The following is a 19,286-nucleotide window of genomic DNA, read 5'->3' on the forward strand; positions in this document are numbered from 1 at the left end:
GAGTAATGATAAATTTATTTAATAATTCTGCATATATGCAGCCCCCAACCACTACTGTCAAAGAACCCACTGCTTTTGAAAGAGTCCCATGAGAACAAGGCAAAAACAGTAAGAAATACTGAACAGACACGCAGCAGGACATTATGGATAAGGATGGGGCCCCTGGGTTGATTCAATTCTAGGTTCTACCACGGACTAGCTACGTGTCCTGGGGCAAGTCGCTAACCTCTCTGTTCTTCATCTACATCTTCTGGAAAATGGGGCCATAACTACCTCGAACGGTTGTTGTGAAAATTAAATGATTTAATATATTTCAAAGCTTAGAATGGTGCCTGAAATATATTAAATACTATATAAGTATTAGCTATTCTTACTATAAAATTTTAAAAACATGTTTTTGTGTATATTTAATTAAAAACAATTACTTTCAGGTATTCTTACTACTTACCCCTAGAGCAAGTCAGAAGTATGAAAAAAGAATTTCCCACCGACCAGAGTAGTACTGTTAGTAGTACTGTTAGTAACGCTAGTTCTTTCAAAAATAAGTTGAATGTTTTCTAGGACTGCCAATTTTTTTAGATATACTGGATAAAACTCACAGATAAAAATCATACACGATTTCTTTCAGAATCAACACGAGCTGTTCAATAGAGCACTTTACAACCTATCTCATCATAAAACATTTATAATGATTGTAATCATTTCTCACCTTCTTATATTTTATACACTATTTCTTTCTCCTTTTAACAAAAAAATATTCACTAGCATGTGAACCTATTAGCACTTAGTGGCATGTTTTCCTTTTTTTATTAAATACATGATAACATTCTTATCATGATGTCTGATGAAAGTAACAGAATTATTCCTGATATTTCACTTGACTCCTATTTAAATATTAAAAAACAGTCAAATGCCAGAGTTTGATACCACAATGCATATATTTACTACAAAAATATAACGCTTTTTAAGATAATCCCTGCTTCATAAATAGCATAATATTTGGTGCATATTACACTATTTTATTTCAAATTTGGTAATGAGAATCACCATATGGACTCATTGCCCAGTTTTTATAATCTACTATAAAAAAAGGATAAATTACATTAGATCCTTGACCGCTTTTAGTAATTTGGCTTAGAAGATATATGCCGCAATTTAATTCTCAGTGGAGTTCATGGTTCCTCATGAAACTCCAGGAATACATTTCCTTGGATTAAAAAAATCAAATCAGACTTTCTGACAAAGAATAACATTTGTCTCACTGGTTTGAAAATGAGGACTGTCTTGGCTAACTAGGTTATATGGTGAGACCGTCCATAAAATGACCTACACCGCAGCTTGAAGTTATTGATAAAAATACATTTAAAGGATGTGATAAGACATTATATTGGCAATGGTATAATGAAATTCACATTTTAGATAACTGCTGACGCAGTGAAACAAGCACTGGGTTTGGAGGCAGGAGATCTGCATGGGTCTCGGCGCCCCTCCTGGGGAGTCTGCACGTCTCTGGGTAAGACCCCAGCTCCCCTACCCTCGACGCCTCATCTGTGGAGGGAGGCGAGGCGTGCTATAGCTGCCTCGCACGGTGACGGAGCGAGGCCACGAAAGGTCGAGGTCTGTAAACTGTAAACTGCTCCATGAGAGGGACAATTTCACCATCTACAACCCGGAAAATAAAACCTAACCAACAACAAACATTTCTGACACCTAACTCAGAAGCTTAAAAGGGTTGAAAAACCCAAAAGAACAGTAGGGCTTTAATAAAACCCTTCCAATACCATTCCTATCTACTTTACATGCACGAAATTTCTCAGCAATTACATGTATGAAAATAAAAACTATGAATCAAATTGATCTAAAGTTTCTCTTATTCTAATAATGAATCATATGCAACTCAGGTACACAGAGCCATGGTGAGGAGGAGCGCCTTCCACCTCATTGAAAGACGTGTTTCCAATAAAAACGTACTTGCCATAAAAAAGTACCAAAATCCATGTTTATGTTGTTTTGAAGAACTTATACTAATAATAATTGTATTGGTAGTTTAATCTATAAGAAAAAATGTTAATGCTTAGATACTCATGGTCACAGACAACGAAATTTTAAAATTTCAAATTATATAATGTTGTGTCAGAGAAGTATGACAGAATGATAAGAGTTTCTAGCTTAAGAATATATCACTTTATCACATTCGGGGGAGGGGGTACAACGTTAAGGAGAAAAAGGAAAAACGTAAACTTTCCAAATGTTAAAGGACTCGTGCATATTTCTTAAATGGATGAGGGTAGGTATCATTCCAGTCAATACAGAGTAATGCAACATCTTTGTTTTAAAAGTAAACATACGCAATATGTTGAAAATTACATAACTGCAACTATTTAAACTTCTGGTGAAAAATTTTAGATGTCAATCTAAAAAATGTTCAAGTAGTTATAGAGTTTCTTCAAAAATTTTTTAGGAGATACACAAGCAGAAATTTGAAGGCTTCCCTCTAAAAACCAGCAAAAAATGCTGAGCCTTGAGAGAGTAACTAAGCGAGGGTGTCTTTGAAGCTGAGAGAAAAGACTGCTCTCCTTTAAGTATTAATATTTTAGCACCATACCAGACCCAGAGCACACCGTATGCAGGCCGGACACCGCACAAGAGGCACCACTGGTGCAAACGACAACTTGCACAACACACACAGAGCCCTGACTCTCACGCACAATTAGGTCGCGTACCCCAGATCTACCCAAAGGCAGAGGCCACCAAGAAGCCAACCTCCTACTTAAGAAAAAGAAACTGCAAAAGACACAATTCAAACGTCTCCAGTGTTATCTTTTCTGTTACTTCGTCAAGGGGCTTATCTTAGGTAAATCAAGTTTGTGAATGTCCAAAAAGAAAAATTCAGCCTCATTTTCCAGAAAGAGCACGAGACAGAAAGATTTGAGTTGAAAATCTTTTACTCTGCTACTTACTGATTTATAATCTTGGGCAAGTTACCTAATCTTTGTGAATCTCAATTTTCTCATCTGTGGAAAGGGATAACATCTACCCTGCAGGACTGACATGCGGATTAAACGAGATAATAAATAGAAAGTATCTGGCACACTGTAAGTGCTCAAATCGCAGCTCCTCTTTTCAAATTTATCTTATGAGTTAAGAAAAAAGGAAACAATCATGATTATTTAGTGGGAAACTGAGTTACAAAACGATATGGATAGTAAGATGGGTAGGATAGCATTTAAAGTAAAATAGCCAAAAAGAAAATATAATAGAAAAAAAAGGTTATAGCAGGGGCAATGTAAAATGGTCAAAACCAAAACCAGCACAATACTTAAGAAATGGAAGGCAGTCATCGAGTAGAGGACAGACGCCACTCACTCCATCAGGGCTTTGGCCCACCCTTAAGTTTTTCTACTCAGTGACAAGCACAGCCTTCCTACCAGCCCTTCACATTGAGCACAGACACCTACAATAACCAGATTCTACCCCGATACACTCCCTGGCTTGCTGGGAGTCAGCGGGCACTCCTCGGTGCTGCAGCTGGTTTTCCTACGAAACCAAATAAGAAAATGTGTGATGTGTGATCTGATCAAACGATACAAAATCCTTTGCTGACCATACGAACAGTCAGCAGACAAAGCAGTGAGGCCAGCCTGCAGATTTATGTTGCTTCTGTCGAGTTTCAGGCCATGAGAGAGCCCTTCATGCTCATGGTCAGGAGCTGTCACCACAGAGTACCGTCCCTAAATACCACTGACGGCTACTCTGGAAACACAACTAAAGATTCCTAAACACAGTTCAGAAATCAAACCAAATCGAATGAAAAACATAACATACTAACCTGAAACATCAACAGATTTGGAATTTTAGCCAGACAGAAAATAACCAAGAATACTGCCCAAGGGAAAGGCACTGTGGGGAGACTGCATCAGAACAACCCACTGAGTCATCTGTCACTTATTCGACACACGGGGAACAAGAAACAAGCAAACAAATACACCATATCGTTTGTCAATGATGCAAGAGTGTGCGTCACCATTTCATTTTCGCCCCTCAGTCCCCAAAATTGGGTTGAAAGTTATTTTTCATTAATAATAATGACAAGCAAAGAAATCATCAAATAGGATACAGAGATTCACTAAATAAGGAAATCTTGGGTGCTTTATCCTAAAAGATACTATAATAACCTTTAAAAATAGGAAATAAATGTCCCATAACAGAGGAATGGATTAATAAATTATAATACATTGGTACAATGAATTACTACCCACAAAAATGACCATAAAGACTATGTAGCTATAGGAAGAACTGTGTATAATTTAATAAATGTAAAACCAAAATACAAAATGGCATGCAAACTATAATTGCAATTATGTAAAATATATAATCATAAAGAGACTGATAGTTAATACATAAAAAAGAAAATAGTCATGTCTGAATTGAGAGTATAAATTACTTTTTTCCACGTTTTCTATAAATTATGGCTACACAGTTTGACTTTTTAAAATCAGCGATTTGAATTAGTGCGTGTGGGTGTGTGTATACATATCCATCTATGTGCATATGTGCTATATATGCAGCAGAAGGGATTTCTCAAGTACCTTTCTGTTGGAACAGCTCGGAGGGCTGTGTAACTGAGGCCGCAGGCTCAGCGGGGTGACACGCAGCAGCAGGCGTTCTTGCTGATGAGGCTCCGGACAAAACAGTGGAGACTACTGGGCTGGACACGGGAGGCTGGACATTTTGCATAACAGAACTGGATAAAGAATCTGCAACTGAAGATAAGAAACTGTTTCATCCACAGCAATAAACTTGAAATATATTGAAACACTAACAAAATAGTTTATTTGAAGTTCTTGTAGAAATTTCAGTAGCACCACATTTATCTAGTCTATCTAAATCTAGAAAATAAGATGGCCCAAAGAAGTGATTTTCAAAAGAACTGAAAACTTACTCAACAAACATTTTAGTAATGTTTAGTGGCAGTTTTCCTAAAACATTTCACAAGCTTCCTTACCTTTTCAAACAAAATGAACACAAATAGCTCTTCTTTACTAACTAATGATCACAATTGCTAATAATAACTATTGAACTATGCAATGGTATCCCAGATAAGAAGATAAATAGAGGCTATTTATTTCTGTAGTAATGTGGTTCATAAATTCTACAAATGTTTCCAGTACCAGCTTAGACCTCATTTTGTATTGTAAATGCCACTTCTCATTGCTGTTTTTAATCAGATGCTGTATTCACATAACCATGGGCCTGATGCTAACACTAGGCTGGACTTCTGGAATAAAGTACACCTGACTCATGGTGGGCCTTCACGACAGCTCGAATTGCCTGACCTACAGGATAATCTTCCAACAACTTAAGTGTCCACTGACAGATGAATGGATAAAAAAAATGTGGTATATGTATGTGGATATCTATGAATGTACTGATAAAAAAAATTGGGAGTGTGTGTATATACATACACAATGGAATAGTATTCGGCCATAAAAAAGAAGGAAATCCTGCTATTTGTGACAATATGGATGGACCTTCAGGGTATTATGCTAAGTGAGATAATCAGACAGAGAAAGATAAATAGTGCATGATCTAATTATATGTGGAATCTAAAAAAGCTGAACTCACAGAAACAGAGAGTAGAATGTTGGTAGCTAGGGGCTGGAGGTAAAGGGATGCTGGTCAAAGGGTATGCACTCTCAGTTACAAGGTGAGTAAGTTCTGGGATTCTAAGGTGCAGCATGGTGACTAGAGATAATAATACCATATTATATGCCTGAAAGTAGCTAAGAGGAGATCTTACAAGTGTGTTATCACCACACACGTAACAGGTAATTCTGTGAGGTGACGGATGGATGAACTAAGCTTATACTGTGGTAACCATTTTGCAAACACGTCTATCAAATCATCACATGTACATCTTAAATTTACACAACGTTCTATGTCAATTATATCTCAATAAAGCAGGAGGAGGAAACCTATGGCAAAAGACTAGTAGTGACTACTGGAAATATACTGAACATATACATATATGTGCATACAAACATACACAGACATGTACATATGTGCACATATGTACCGTGTATGTGTATATACATATACACAAACTTAGGTCTAAGACTAAAGCAAACGTAGGAACATGGTGACGAACCAAACGTGTACAATGACATAAATGTGGGGAAAAGGGAAAGACAGTGGAAGGCAGTCTAAGTATGCTGGCTGCTTCATCCTTTTCAGGAAGGACAAATGACGTTGTGGGAGACTGAAAACAGTCACAATACTTGCAGTTCCTCTCATTCAGTAAGTGGGGTCTAACTTCCCACCCTCTGAATTGGGGTGAAACTTGTGCCTGGCTTTAGTCAGCGGAATGTGGCAGGAGTGATGGTGTGCAAGTCCAGGATCGCAACGTCACAGGCCTTGCAGCTGAAGCCTTTCGCTCCTGACCATCACGTAAGGGAGCTAACCTAGCCCCGGGGAGACAAACCTGGGTGGCCCAGGAAACAGCCTGCACCAGCTGCTAGACACCTGAGGGAAGCCCTACGGTCTCCCAGGCCAGCCAGCTCTCCAGCTCAGTGAAGCCACATGTGTGAGTCCAGGGACAACTGGCAGAGGAAGTGCCCAACTCCCCCACAGCACATGAAAAATAACAAATCATTTTTATCTTAAACCAACATTAGATATCTCATATAATAATTAAAACTGCTAAAGTAACAGAGCGATAAGTATATTTAAGAGTATAAAGTGAAAACTAAAAAAGACATAATCATCTAAAATTGGGTGACAGAGAAAAGGGAAGGGGTGGAAGATGGAGCAAATATGCTAATTTTACCTTTGCTAATAACGGGGAATTCAAAGACCCTGTCTAAACCACAGAGGCTGTTTCCGCTGCCGGTAACAACAGGCTGGGTGAGCAGGACCACAGCTCCTACTGAAGATAACTTTAAAACCATATTCAAAAATATCTTCTTAAAATCACCAAAGACCTAACATGATATGAACGAATTTCTGGGCTGAAATCCATACAAAAGCGAAAACTCAGAGGACAAGGCCAACACTCAGAGCCGCTCCGGCCCCGCGGATATCTGCTGTCTCCTGTGGCCTTGCAGGCACAGCAAGATGGGCGGCCTGATACGGCCCCCCGCAGCCCCTCCTGAAGGACGGCACTCTGAGGGGTGATGACTCAGGAGACGGATAAGGCAGGAATGGAACCCTTCCGAGAGCCAGCAGCTCCGGTTCGAACACCCGCACCACCCGTCACCCGAGCCTTGCACCTGGACCACTGTGGGCACAAGCCGGGGGTGGCTGGTGGCGACTGGGAGGGGACATAAAACCTCTCTGGAGGACGGAATCCTCCTCCTAGGCCTCCAATTATTCCCATAAATAATTTCTCACAAATATTCCCAAGCACGTAGTCAAAGTGAGTAGCTCGGTTTTGAACAGGGCCACTCTCTGTTCTGGAACTTGACAGCCAGTCTCCAATCTGACGCATGGCAGCATCCGGCTCACAATCCTCAGCAGTCTGCCGGTGCTCGAGGGCAAAGACAAACAGCTCCACCCGCAAGCTTCCTCACCTGGTCACCAAGGCCCGGGGTCCCCCTTCACAGGTCTGCTTTCAGTCCCCTGAACTTGCCGTGCTCTGTCCCATGCAAGGGGATACACTTACTCCCCCTTGTATGTAACAAACTTTTTCTTCAATAAAATAATGGACGCAAATAGAACAGTTTATGTGAGACGTATGCATGTGTACTCATGTATATATGCACATACATAAAGCACAGTGAAAGAAATACCCAAGAATTCAGCCTCCAACTGCAAACGCTTCCACCCCTGCCGGCGCGCTCAGAGCACCCCCACACAGGCCTTCCTTCTGCTGTGTTTATTATCCCCAAACTTTTGATTTTAAATACGCAGTTCACCACACATCTAAGTACCTCTAAGTGCTATTTTGCCTGTTCTTGAACATTATCACCACGGCACCATGCATGTTTTCCTGCTCCTCAGCAGTCCGCTAGAAGGATAAGATTTATTTATCCATCCTACTATACATGGACTTTGGCGTTTCTCATTTTTTATCCTCACAAACATGCTGCTATGAGTATTTATGAACCTCTCCCAGGTGCAGAGGTGCAAGTTTCTCTAGGGCAGAGCTTCCCAACGTGTGGCCACTGCTCAAAGGCGTGTATGTGTGCAGAAGGGACAGGAATCCCCTTAGCCCTGGGGCAGCCTGTGGCAGATGAGCTCTTGGGCCTAGAATGTAGACTAGTCCCTTTGGCCCAGAATCCTAAACAAAGGTCATCGTGCCCTACAGGTGCGACACATCTAAAACAAGAAGTGGAGCCTCCCGTTCAAAGCGGAGTCTATGAGCTAGCAACACTTCATGCAGAAACTTGAGAGCAATCTTAAGCCAGGCAATCTAGGCCTGGTGAGTCAGAAGATGCCAGCGACTCACAGGCGCAAAGTCTGAGAAGGACTTCTCGAGAGTTTACAAAAGTGGGAAAGCTGCACTTCACGGTGTGCTTATCTTCAATTCCACTACCGCCAAATTTTCCTAAAATCTTGAACCAATAAATCCTCCTGCCAACAGTGACTAAGATTTTCCTGCTACCCACATCCTCGCCATCCCTTAGTGTGGTCAGACTTTCAAACTTTTACCATTCTGCTGCTAGGTACAAGATGATACCCCATTCTAGTTTTCATTTGCTTTTCCCTGATTGTTAATGAGGTTGACTATGCTTTCATTTAACTTCTGCAAGATGCCTGTTCATGTATTTTTTCTTGCGTTGCTGATCTTATTGATTTGTATGTGTTAACTGTGTCTTCTGAATAAATACTATAAATTTCTTTTTCTCCCCATTCAGTGCTTGTCTTTTTGTTTTCTTTATGTTGTCTTTCAATGAAGAAAAGTTCTTAATTAGAAATTATTCCAGTTTGTCAGGCTTATTCTTTACAGCCAGCAGTGTTGCGTATTGCCCTCAGGAAATCCTTCCCTACTTCCAAGATTCTGGGGGTAGTCGTCTGTATTTTCTCTGAAAAGTTTTAAAGCGTTGCCTTTTTGTATTAAATATTTATTTCACCTGTAGTTTATTTTAAACATGGAGAATTCACCCTTCAGATTGCAGCTCAAACATCAAATATCAGGGGAAACTTCCCTAAGCTTCAGGACTAACAGGCCAGATGCCCTGGAGCGCACTGGCCAAGCACCATGCTTCAGAAGCACTCTGCTTCAGATGATAACAGCAAGCTCACATCCCTGTGTGTTTATCTGGATGCTGTTTGCTTCCTGACTGCAGGCTTCATGAGGATAAGGATCAAGCCTTTTCACTCACTGTTTTTATCTCCAGGCACTAAAACAATGCCTGTCACATAGCTGGCTCTCCAATGTTGGTGAAATGAGTGGAGACAAGCTCTACAAACATTAAGGACCATAGAAGTATGCAGCCAAAAAGAAACTATCCCTTTCACAAGAGAATGTGACAGAAGAAATAACATATAAAACTGGCACTAAGCAAAATGAACTGCTATACTACTGTATAGTTCACGGGATGTTTAGAGATAGAACCCGTGATTCAAAAATAAATCTTTAGTCCTCTTTTTTTGGCGTTAACGTAGTTCCCTAGTTAGTTCTTAGTAGCTCCTTAGTAATTGTGCACACAATTCTTTCAGATCGAGAGAGATTAAACAAATTCTCAGCTAATAGCATGCTCACCCATTCAAGCTATTCAAGCTAGAAAATTTAAAAGTCATCCTTTATTCTTCCTTTTCCTTCACAAACTAATCAACAAATCCTTGAAATCATGTCGCCTGTCTCTTGTCTACACAACCTCAGGCTGTCGTCGTCCTCCCTCTGGCTGACTGCAGTGACGCCTACCCGTCTCCAGGCTCTTCCTCCTCCGGTCCGTCTACCACACTGCTCACAGAAGAAAGTTCTGAAACACAAACCCCATCCTGTCTCCACCTTGCTTAACACCTTTTGATGGCTGCTGATTCCACACAGGACCGAGATGATGTTGCTGCTTCTTCAATTGCTCCCACCGTTCCAACGCCACAGCCCAGCGGACAGTGGAAGACTGACTCACGGGAAAAGGGCTCACTGATAAAGCCAAGCTTTACAGCAAGTGAGCACAAGCATGAACACCTCCCCTGCTGAGCTTGAAGAAGGAGTGGAGTTACAAAGCTAAGAAAAGACCACCGGGTTCAAGGGTAGCTTTGGAAAAACTGAAGCAGTAAGTGTGTGAGGGAGCAAAAAGATGTTATTCCCCTCTCGCAACTCTGCAATCTCACAGGTTTTCAAAGCTGAAATAGTCTCTTTCTTGTACCGTTTGTACCCCCGACACAGTTTTCTAAATTACTTCTAACTTGTGTCTCTCTATCCAGATAATCACCTCCCATGGGGTGTTTGCTTTGCTTCTCCTCAGGAACATCAGCACCTCAAGATGACAGACGCAATATGACTGATCAGTGACTGCATTTTAATGCCATGTACGTTGTGGATTTTTATACAGGGTTATATAAATGTTTATTATTATTATTTTTATATAAGTAGCTTTTTAAAATGCTTATTTCATAAAACTATACATAGTAAAACAGCAGTAATCAGGTGGCATGATTTCACAATATGCCATCAATTTATGATTCTTGTTCAGCAAAAAAACAGTAAAAAATTTTAATAAAAATAATTTTTCTGGCGAAATTCTACATCTTGGCAAAAAGATTTACCTTGCTAATTTTTAAAACTATGTGCTTTTCAAAACAAAGGGATAGTAAAAAGTTAAGAAAATGACTTTAGGGGCCAGCCTGGTGGCGTAGTGGTTAAGTTCACACATTCCACTTCAGCAGGCCTGGGTTTGTGGGTTCGGATTCTGGGCTCGCACCTACACACCACTCATCAAGCCATGCTGTGGCAGCGTCTCACACACAAAATAGAGGAAGACTGGCACAGATGTTAACTCAGTGACAATCTTCCTCACCAAAGAAAAGAAAATGACTTTAAATGAACCTACAGAGTTTCAGCACTCATCTTGCTGTCAAAGATGGTTATCTTTATATCCCAAAGTCACAGACTCAACCAACTTCACCTCAAACTAAGAAAGACCTTCTGAACCTTGAAAGATTTACTTATCATGACAGTTTACAATGGTTAAGTGGCCTAATGAAACGACACCTTTTAAACACTAGCCAAAATTTCATCCTAAGTTAACAACTAAATATAGCACTCAAAACATACATAGTGTTTTTAACAAGATAATCTGAAGTTCTAGTGCTAAATTATACTAACATGCTTTTCTAAAATATAGAGGCAAACGAGATAACACTGAAATGTCTCTTTTATTCCATGTTTCTCAATATTAACTCATCAACTGCCTGAAAATAACCACATGAATCCATCACCAAAACTCAGGTTTATGCTTTTGGATCTCCAACCCCTTACAAATTGCTTAAGAACTTTAACTATACCCAAAAATGAAACTAGTATAATCAAGTAATAAAAAAGCAATTGTCTGTGTCAAATACTCAGAAAGACTGGATTTTACACAGAACTATGCTCAACACCTAAGATTCTTACTTTAATGTGAAACTATAATTTAAGAGTGTCCAAAGCAATTAAGTTGCTTGTCTTTCTAGAACATTAAAATCTATATTCCCATGGTTCCCAAACTTGGGCACCCAAGTTCCCCTGCAACAAACTCACAAGGTTCCAAGAAATGTTTTAAATCTTGACGAGACAGTCAGTGACGTCTGTCAAAAACCTGATGAAGTATTACTATTTATTTGCCTGGGGCATCACGAAAAAAATATTGAGAGATATTGGGGCCGGCCCCGTGGCCGGGCGGTTGAGTTCACACACTCTGCTTCGGTGGCCCAGGGTTTTGCCAATTCGGATCCTGGGTGCGGACATGGCACCGCTCATCAGGCCACGCTGAGGCAGCATCCAACATGCCACAATTAGAAGGACCCACAACTAAAAAGATATACAACTATATACTGGGGGGATTTGGGGAGGAAAAAAGCAGGGGAAAAAGAAAAAAGATTGGCAACAGTTGTTAGCTCAGGTGCCAATCTTTAAAAAAAAAAAAATTGAGAGACATCAACTGAGAAAGTTTGGGGACTTCTGTAATATTTAATTTTAAAGTAGGTTTTAAAAGTAACCTCTGTATTTCTTTTGCAATGGTGAAGAATATGTGTCATCTTAACTGAGAAATCTGTCAACATTTGAATTACAATTAATAATTTACCAATCTAAAGGCAAAAAATAAACCCACTTCTTCACACGAATTAACTTCTAAAATAATATTTATTACGGCTCCCATAGTACAGAACTAGGATTAAAAGACACCCAACCTCTCCACCTGAAGGACCAGTTACTAGCTGTTCCAATTGAAGGTGAGATTGTAATTATTCTTACTCTTTATTCGATGTTGTTTTCAACAATAAGCCCTTCCCAATTAGGTATTCTGTTCACTAGCCAAGTGGCCCCATATTTCCCTGATCCTACATCTCAGCATACATTGGTTCCATCCTGGGTCCCATTCCCATCTCAGAATTAAGATAGGAATTACCTGTATTTCTTCTTTTTTTGTCACGAAAGTCACAAAATTTTTAAGTCAGAGGGACCTTAGGATAACCTGATCTGTAAAAGGACTGCTGAAAGGAGAGAAAGAAAAGAATTTCTAGGGGACAGAAAGATCTGGCTCTGAGAAGGGCAGGCTGAGAGTCAGCAGAAACAGCTTCAGGACAAGCTCTGTTTCTAACATTAAAGACCTCAGGCAGCCCAACCAGGACAACTCTCCTCGTTTGTAAAACAAAAGGACTACAGGAGAACTTGGATCTGCCACGAGGCAGCACTGGAGGTCAAGCCAGAAGTACAGATTCCCAAGCCCGCCCTGGAGATTCCACTGTAGCTCAAGAAGCTGGGGCTGAAGGCCACAACCTGTGCAAGCGAACCTGGGCACAGCCAGGTCTGGGAACTGCGACAGACACACAAGCTGACTTCCCCAGGACCCAGTCAAGGCGACACCCCTTCATTCTCGCCTGCCTGACCGTGGAGGCTACAAAGCTAACGTTCACCTTCTCGTCCCTCAAAACAGGGAAGGTCTTTTAAAAGAGCCATGGCAAACGATCTGTGAAATGAAGGCCACCGCCCCATCTCCTTTCCTCTCCCTTCTTCCTGCTTTTACTCTGACTTGATGTCTGCAGGTCAGGAGTTATCTTGTTTCTGTAAAGCAACAAGCTAAGAACGGCAGAGTGGAAAGAGAGAAACGATGCGAGGACACGTGGATCCACTGCGTCTGCCTGGACTTCTTGTTACGTGAGAAAAAGACCACCTTTTCTGTTTAAACCACTATTAGTTGCTTGTAGCTGAGAGTGTTTCTAAACGACTAGCAATGAAAGAAAAGATGATAAATGCACAGTTCAGAGCTAATATTCTGAAGTTCTAATTTTAATCACATTGTTCAGGGAAGGAGATTTTTCTACAACATCCCTGACAGACGGCTCTCCAGACTCTGACATACAATCTAAAGACATGGTTCAGAAAACTACTACAGCTTTACCAATTCCCATTCTTTACATACACTTCCACTCAGGTCAAGAGCAGATCCTGTTAAGCTCAAGTTCACAAGTTGAATTAGAATGAGTATATCCTATGAAAATCTCACACTAAAAAAAAACTACATACCTTATAGACATAATTTTTAAACTAATAAATTTAACCATACATTTTGGTTTAGGAAAGTCAGAAAAACTATATCAAGGGTATTCTTTCCCTCCTTCCACATCCTTCATCCTAACTTACCAACGTGGGAATGAGAAAACGTCAGCTTTAATGCATAGGAAATAAATCTGCCGAGAAAGTCACTAATAGGGGTTCCCTTAGAGAAACCAGTGTGGTACTACTGCAGGCCAGCATCTTTTCCACAGTGTGCGGGGCTCTGGCTGGAAGAGCAACTGTCCCAAGGTCGAACGAGTATAAAAAATAAAGTAGTGGCTAACAAAGCATATCCCCAAATGGACCCTCCCATCTTGCCCTGTACCTAACTCTCATTAAAGACAGCTACTGCAGAGGCATAAAACCCATCAATAAATACTGGCTGAGATCCCAAACTCATGGCAAGGAACCAGGCTATACAAGGCAGATGGCTGGTGGCTAACTGTGAATAGGTAAAGGAGAAGGGTTCAGGGAGATGCTGCAAAATATCACAATAAATAAAGCAAATAAATCACAATGGTGAGCTGATTTCTAACTTTTCTATTAGGTATCTTTAACCTTCATTCAAATAAAAACCAGATTGGAAATACAGTGATTTTCAACAGTGCTTTGCTGAGTGTTTCATTCAACCTACCGGGACTTGTTGGGTTGTTGTTGGCCGTAGCCAGGGAGCCAGTGTGGTTTCGGAGGAGATTGTCTTGAGTCGACGGAAGGCCTGAAGCAGACCACGAGAGAGTACTGTATCCTGAAAGACTCTGCTCCTGGTGGTACTGTTGTGGCGGTGGAGGCGGCAGCGGTGACGGATGGCTGATAGCTGTATTCTGACCAGAAAATGAATTATCTCTGATCGGCCTGACTGGCGGAGCATTCTGTGAGGTAAACATTTGTTGCCCATATGGATCACCAGCAGGTGGAGAGGAATATGAAACACGAGGATACGCAGCATTAGAAACAGTTGACATAGCATAGTGACCACAAGTAGAGGGAAATCCCTGAGAAGCAACAGAAGAGTTGGCAGCGCCCACGGCTGGACTGTTGTGGTGATTCACAGAGGCACTCGTATGCACGTGGGAGGCTGATGACGTGGCACCCGGGAAAGACCCCAGGGCGGACCCTGCCATGTGAGGGGCAGGAAGGACCCTGCCGTACATCTGCTGTGCTCCCGGTTGTTGGCCTGCTGTGTTAGGAGTCACCACATTTTGCGTTGGTACCGTATAAAGACCAGAGTAGTAATCACCATGCTGGCTATCCAATGGCAACGAGGTCATTTTCCCAGGTCCTTGGGCATAATGTCCTGAGGGAGCAATATAGTTTTGAGGATGCAGTCCATATCCAGATGGAAACTGCATCTGATTCTGTGCTGGACCTGAAAAAGAAAAGCAAATATTTACAGGGACTGGTAAGAGAGAACTATTTTTAAGCATAGTTTCCACTTAAATGTTGCCCTAGTTAATTTACTTCTCCATAATCCCAAACTGTTACGAAAGATATGTACTGTTATAGACCCAATATAGAGGTGTGTTTGAATTCACACCCTCCCTCAAGATACGAGGATTGGTCTGTGTGACCAATAGCATACAGCAAAGGTAATGATAGATCGCTTCCAAGATCTGCCCAGTCTTGGGCACAGGCTCTCTCTTAGATCAATCACTCACTGTGGAAAAACAAAGCTGCCAGGCTGTGAAGAGCCCTGTAGAGAAGCCCATGCGTTCAGAGGAACTGAGCTCTGGCCAACAGCCAGAGAGACGGAGACATGCCAACAACCACAGGAGTGAGCCTGGAAGCAGGTCCGTCACACCAGTAGAGCCTTGAGACAACGACAGCCCCCAGTAACACCTTGACTACAGTCTCTTAAGACCCTAAGCCAGAGCCACCAGCTGGGCTGCTCCCAAGTTCATGTTCCTCAGAAACTACGAGATAACACATTTGCCGTTTTATGTTGCTAAATTCGGGGCTATTTTGTTACGCAGCAATGGATGACTAATATATCTAGCATGGAAGAAGTTCACACCTTTCTTATTAGTTTTTTTTTAACTATAAAGGTAACAATATACTCATAAAAAAAACTCCAAACAATGAAGAATATAAAGTAAAAAGTACAAGTTCCCTTCTTTCCCTGGTAGCTGTACTTCCCAGATGTAGCTACAGTTAATGGTTTCTTGTGCACCCTTTGTATACCTATGTATACATATAATGTATTTATAAGCATATATATATATATTTTTTTTTTTTTGAGGAAGATTAGCCCTGAGCTAACATCCGCCTCCAATCCTCCTCTTTTTGCTGAGTAAGACTGGCCCTGAGCAAACATCTGTGCCCATCTTCCTCTATTTTATATGTGGGACACCTGCCACAGCATGGCTTGATAAGAGGTGCATAGGTCCACGCCCGGGATCCAAACCAGCAAACCCTGGGCTGCTGCCGAAGTGGAGCACTCGAACTTAACCACTACACCACCTGGGCCAGCCCCAGCACATATATATATATATATATATATATATATATGTTTTTTAAACACACAAGTAAGGATCATACTACAGTTCTGCAACATGTTTATTTTTTACCTAATATATCCTGGATATCCTTCTGTGTTAGCATAAAGAAATCTTCATTATTCTAAAAAAATCTGTATAGTATTTCACTGTAGAGCTATAGTCTTATTTACCAAATCCCCATTGATGAATATTTATTTCAGGGAGTGAACTAAGTTACATTTACAGGGTCAACTTCTGTGATGAATCTCTAGGATAACTTCCTAGAAGTGAAACTGGAGGTTGAAAGGGTTTGTGCTTTTAAAATTGACCATTACTGGCAAATCTCTTTCCACAAAAGTCTATTAATTTATACCTCCCATTAATAATGCTTAAGAATGTTCCATCTTCCCAACACTGAGTAACATTTAATCTCTGCCAATCTAGTAAGTGAGAAACATCTTAGTTTGCTGTAGTTAATTCTGAGTGATGCTGAGAACCTTTTCAAATATTTCTTAGCATTGGGTGTGTTCCTGTTATTTGTCCTTACTGTGCTCTCCCTACTGATTTAGAAACATTCTTGTATTTCAAGAAACTTAACCTGATGTTATTATCACGTGCTGCATTTCTTTTCCCTCAGGTTACTCTCTGGTTTTTTATTTTGCTCATGGTGTCTTTTGCTATAGTTTCTTGATTATTATGTAGTAAAATTTTTCATGCTTGATAAATTTTTAAATCATAGTTAGTAGAGCCTTCCTCATTCTAATATTATAAAACTATACACCCATGTTTTCCTCTAGTGCTTTTAATACTTCCATTTTTATTTATTTATATCTTTGATCACTATAGAACATATTAATATCATTAAAATTAACATTAACCTTAATGTTAATTTTATTAATAGTCTAAATATTATTATACGTATTACACTATGTGCCATTCACTGTTCTCAATACTTTACATAAATTAACTCCTTTAATCCTCCTCACAGCCCCTTGAAGTAAATGCATCGTTATAGCCACTTTATAAATAAGATAAACGAGGCACAGAAGTTAGGTCGTTTAATACAGCTACATACTTAGAGAGTAACAGGGCCGGGATCTGAATCAAGTAATCCGGCTCCAGTCCATGCTTTCAAACAATGATCTGCTGCCCCTCACGAGACCAAAATCCGGCTGGTGCTCTTTAGCCCAGCAAGCGGTCAATTGTCCCAAACAAGGGAATTCTAGTCTTGGCTCCAACTAAGGACAAACTTAATTATCCTAGAACCTAATTTTCCTATCTTTTGGAAGGAAATAGCTATCCGTGCCATACCTCAGATGAAAGGATAACCCAAAAAAATATTCACAAGCTGTTTCAAGCTCACTGACACAAAGGAATTGCTACTGTGTTCTGTGCCATAATAATGTATAAAAATATAAAAATATTTGTTTGTAAAAGATGTATGAATAAACCTTACATTTTCTTATGCTGTTTTCAATTTCTACTAAATACTGCAATGGAATCTTAATCCTTGGTCCTGTAAATACATATTCTATGGCAGACACCGGATAACACACAGTTAAGCTGTAATGAAGAAGTAACATCACATTTCTGTAACCCCAAGAGGATACAGAGAACCAAAACTCAGGTAACACTGTTTTTCCTAGGGGTACAATTTACTTTTCTTACAGGATATTTTACATGGTCATAATTCACCTAAAAGAATTTATTTACTTAAATGGAATAAAGTCCAATAAGAATCTTTCACTAACACGTCAAGAAAATGTGAATTGTTCTTCTCTCTCCCTTCCTTAAACATATAAGAACATGGATTTGGTGCTCTTCACTACAGGCTCCAAAAACTTTACACCGGTTCAAATCTATCAATCAACAGAAGAGCCAGGTCAGAGTTATAGAAACCTGTTTAAATATCCCCCCACTTAATGTTTGATTTGGCTCATCCATGCTACATGATCTTCTGAAAACAGGAAAACAATCATGTCCAAGGTACTCAAATGTCATTCTTCTAAAATTAACAGGAATGTTGGATCTGCTGAAATTTATCAGAAGTGAATTACCCACCAAAGCAGTCTATTTACTTCTCAGCCCACCAAAGAAAAGAAAGGTATGTACCTTGGAGGGAGGGAGAGGCTGGGAATAGCTAATTGCATGTTGACACTTACCGTTCCTTACTCTATACCAAGATCTGAACGTTCTGAACACAGAAGCGTCTGAAAATAATTTAATCAAAATAAGTGGATCAAAACTCCTTTTAAAGCAGAATTTTCTTTTCAAATATTTTAAATCAATTTTTAAAAGCCTGCACTAAAACAAACAAACGTAAGGATCAGTTTAAATGGAAGGAAAACGGTATCTAGGACAAGTAAAATATTTTTTAAAATTTCGTCTTACTGTGACCTAACAAAGCACGCCTCTCTTTTCCTCCACTTTAAAGCGTGTTAGATAACTCTCCTAACCTTCTCTTAGGGTATAACACCGAAACTAATATTAAAGTTTTATTTCTTCAACATATACTAAAAACTGAGCCTGGCAAATATTACAGGTAGTTTACATACACTCATACTCTTTTTTAAACACGGTCCATAGAGAAAATTACAGGAATTTTATTGGCATTAGCATTTTCATTTGCCTGTATTTCCTGTAATTCCCTCAGCCACTGTGGCAGTTCTAAAACATGGTCCCCAAATTCTTTGAGACTCTGCTGATCAAAGGGTAGGGTCTGTCTACTCCCCTTGAATCTGAGCGTGCTTGTAACAGTGTCCACCAATGAAGAACGGCAGAAGTAAAGCTGTGTGACTTCCAGGCCTGGTCACAGACAATTCACTTCTACACTGTGTGACGGAATATTTGCACGTGAATCCCTAAACAGCTACATAAGAAGTCAATTACGCCACAGCTGCCATGGCCTGAGGAAGCCAAACCACAGGGAGAGGTCACATGTAGGCACTCTGGTCTGAAGTCCGAGCCTTGGAGTCATTCTAGCTCAGGTGTCAGATTTGTGAATAAATGAGCCTTCCAGATCTTTCTAACCTCCAGCCAGCAAATGACTGTTGAGTCCAGCTAAGGCCATCTTTGCAGTGCCCTGTCAAAATTCCTGATCAACAGAATCT

At 40.2% G+C, this 19,286-nt stretch overlaps 1 protein-coding gene across 14 annotated transcripts in view; it reads right to left on the reverse strand.

Annotated features, from left to right (window-relative positions):
- The window catches only part of SEC24B (SEC24 homolog B, COPII coat complex component), an 82,532-nt gene that overhangs the window by 51,673 nt on the left and 11,573 nt on the right, over positions 1-19,286 (reverse strand). For 8 of the 14 annotated variants that reach the window (XM_070611743.1, XM_070611739.1, XM_070611740.1 and 5 more), the window contains exons 2-3: positions 14,337-15,068; positions 4,590-4,763 (exon numbers count right to left, since the gene is read on the reverse strand). In XM_070611743.1, coding sequence (XP_070467844.1) covers positions 4,590-4,763; positions 14,337-15,068 — 906 coding nt within the window. The remainder of the gene's footprint in view (positions 1-4,589; positions 4,764-14,336; positions 15,069-19,286) is intronic. The other 6 variants (XM_070611742.1, XM_070611741.1, XM_070611746.1 and 3 more) reach the window with 1 other exon arrangement.

The sequence above is a fragment of the Equus przewalskii genome, chromosome 2, assembly GCF_037783145.1.
Source record: "Equus przewalskii isolate Varuska chromosome 2, EquPr2, whole genome shotgun sequence".
In the NCBI taxonomy this organism is placed as follows: domain Eukaryota; kingdom Metazoa; phylum Chordata; class Mammalia; order Perissodactyla; family Equidae; genus Equus; species Equus przewalskii.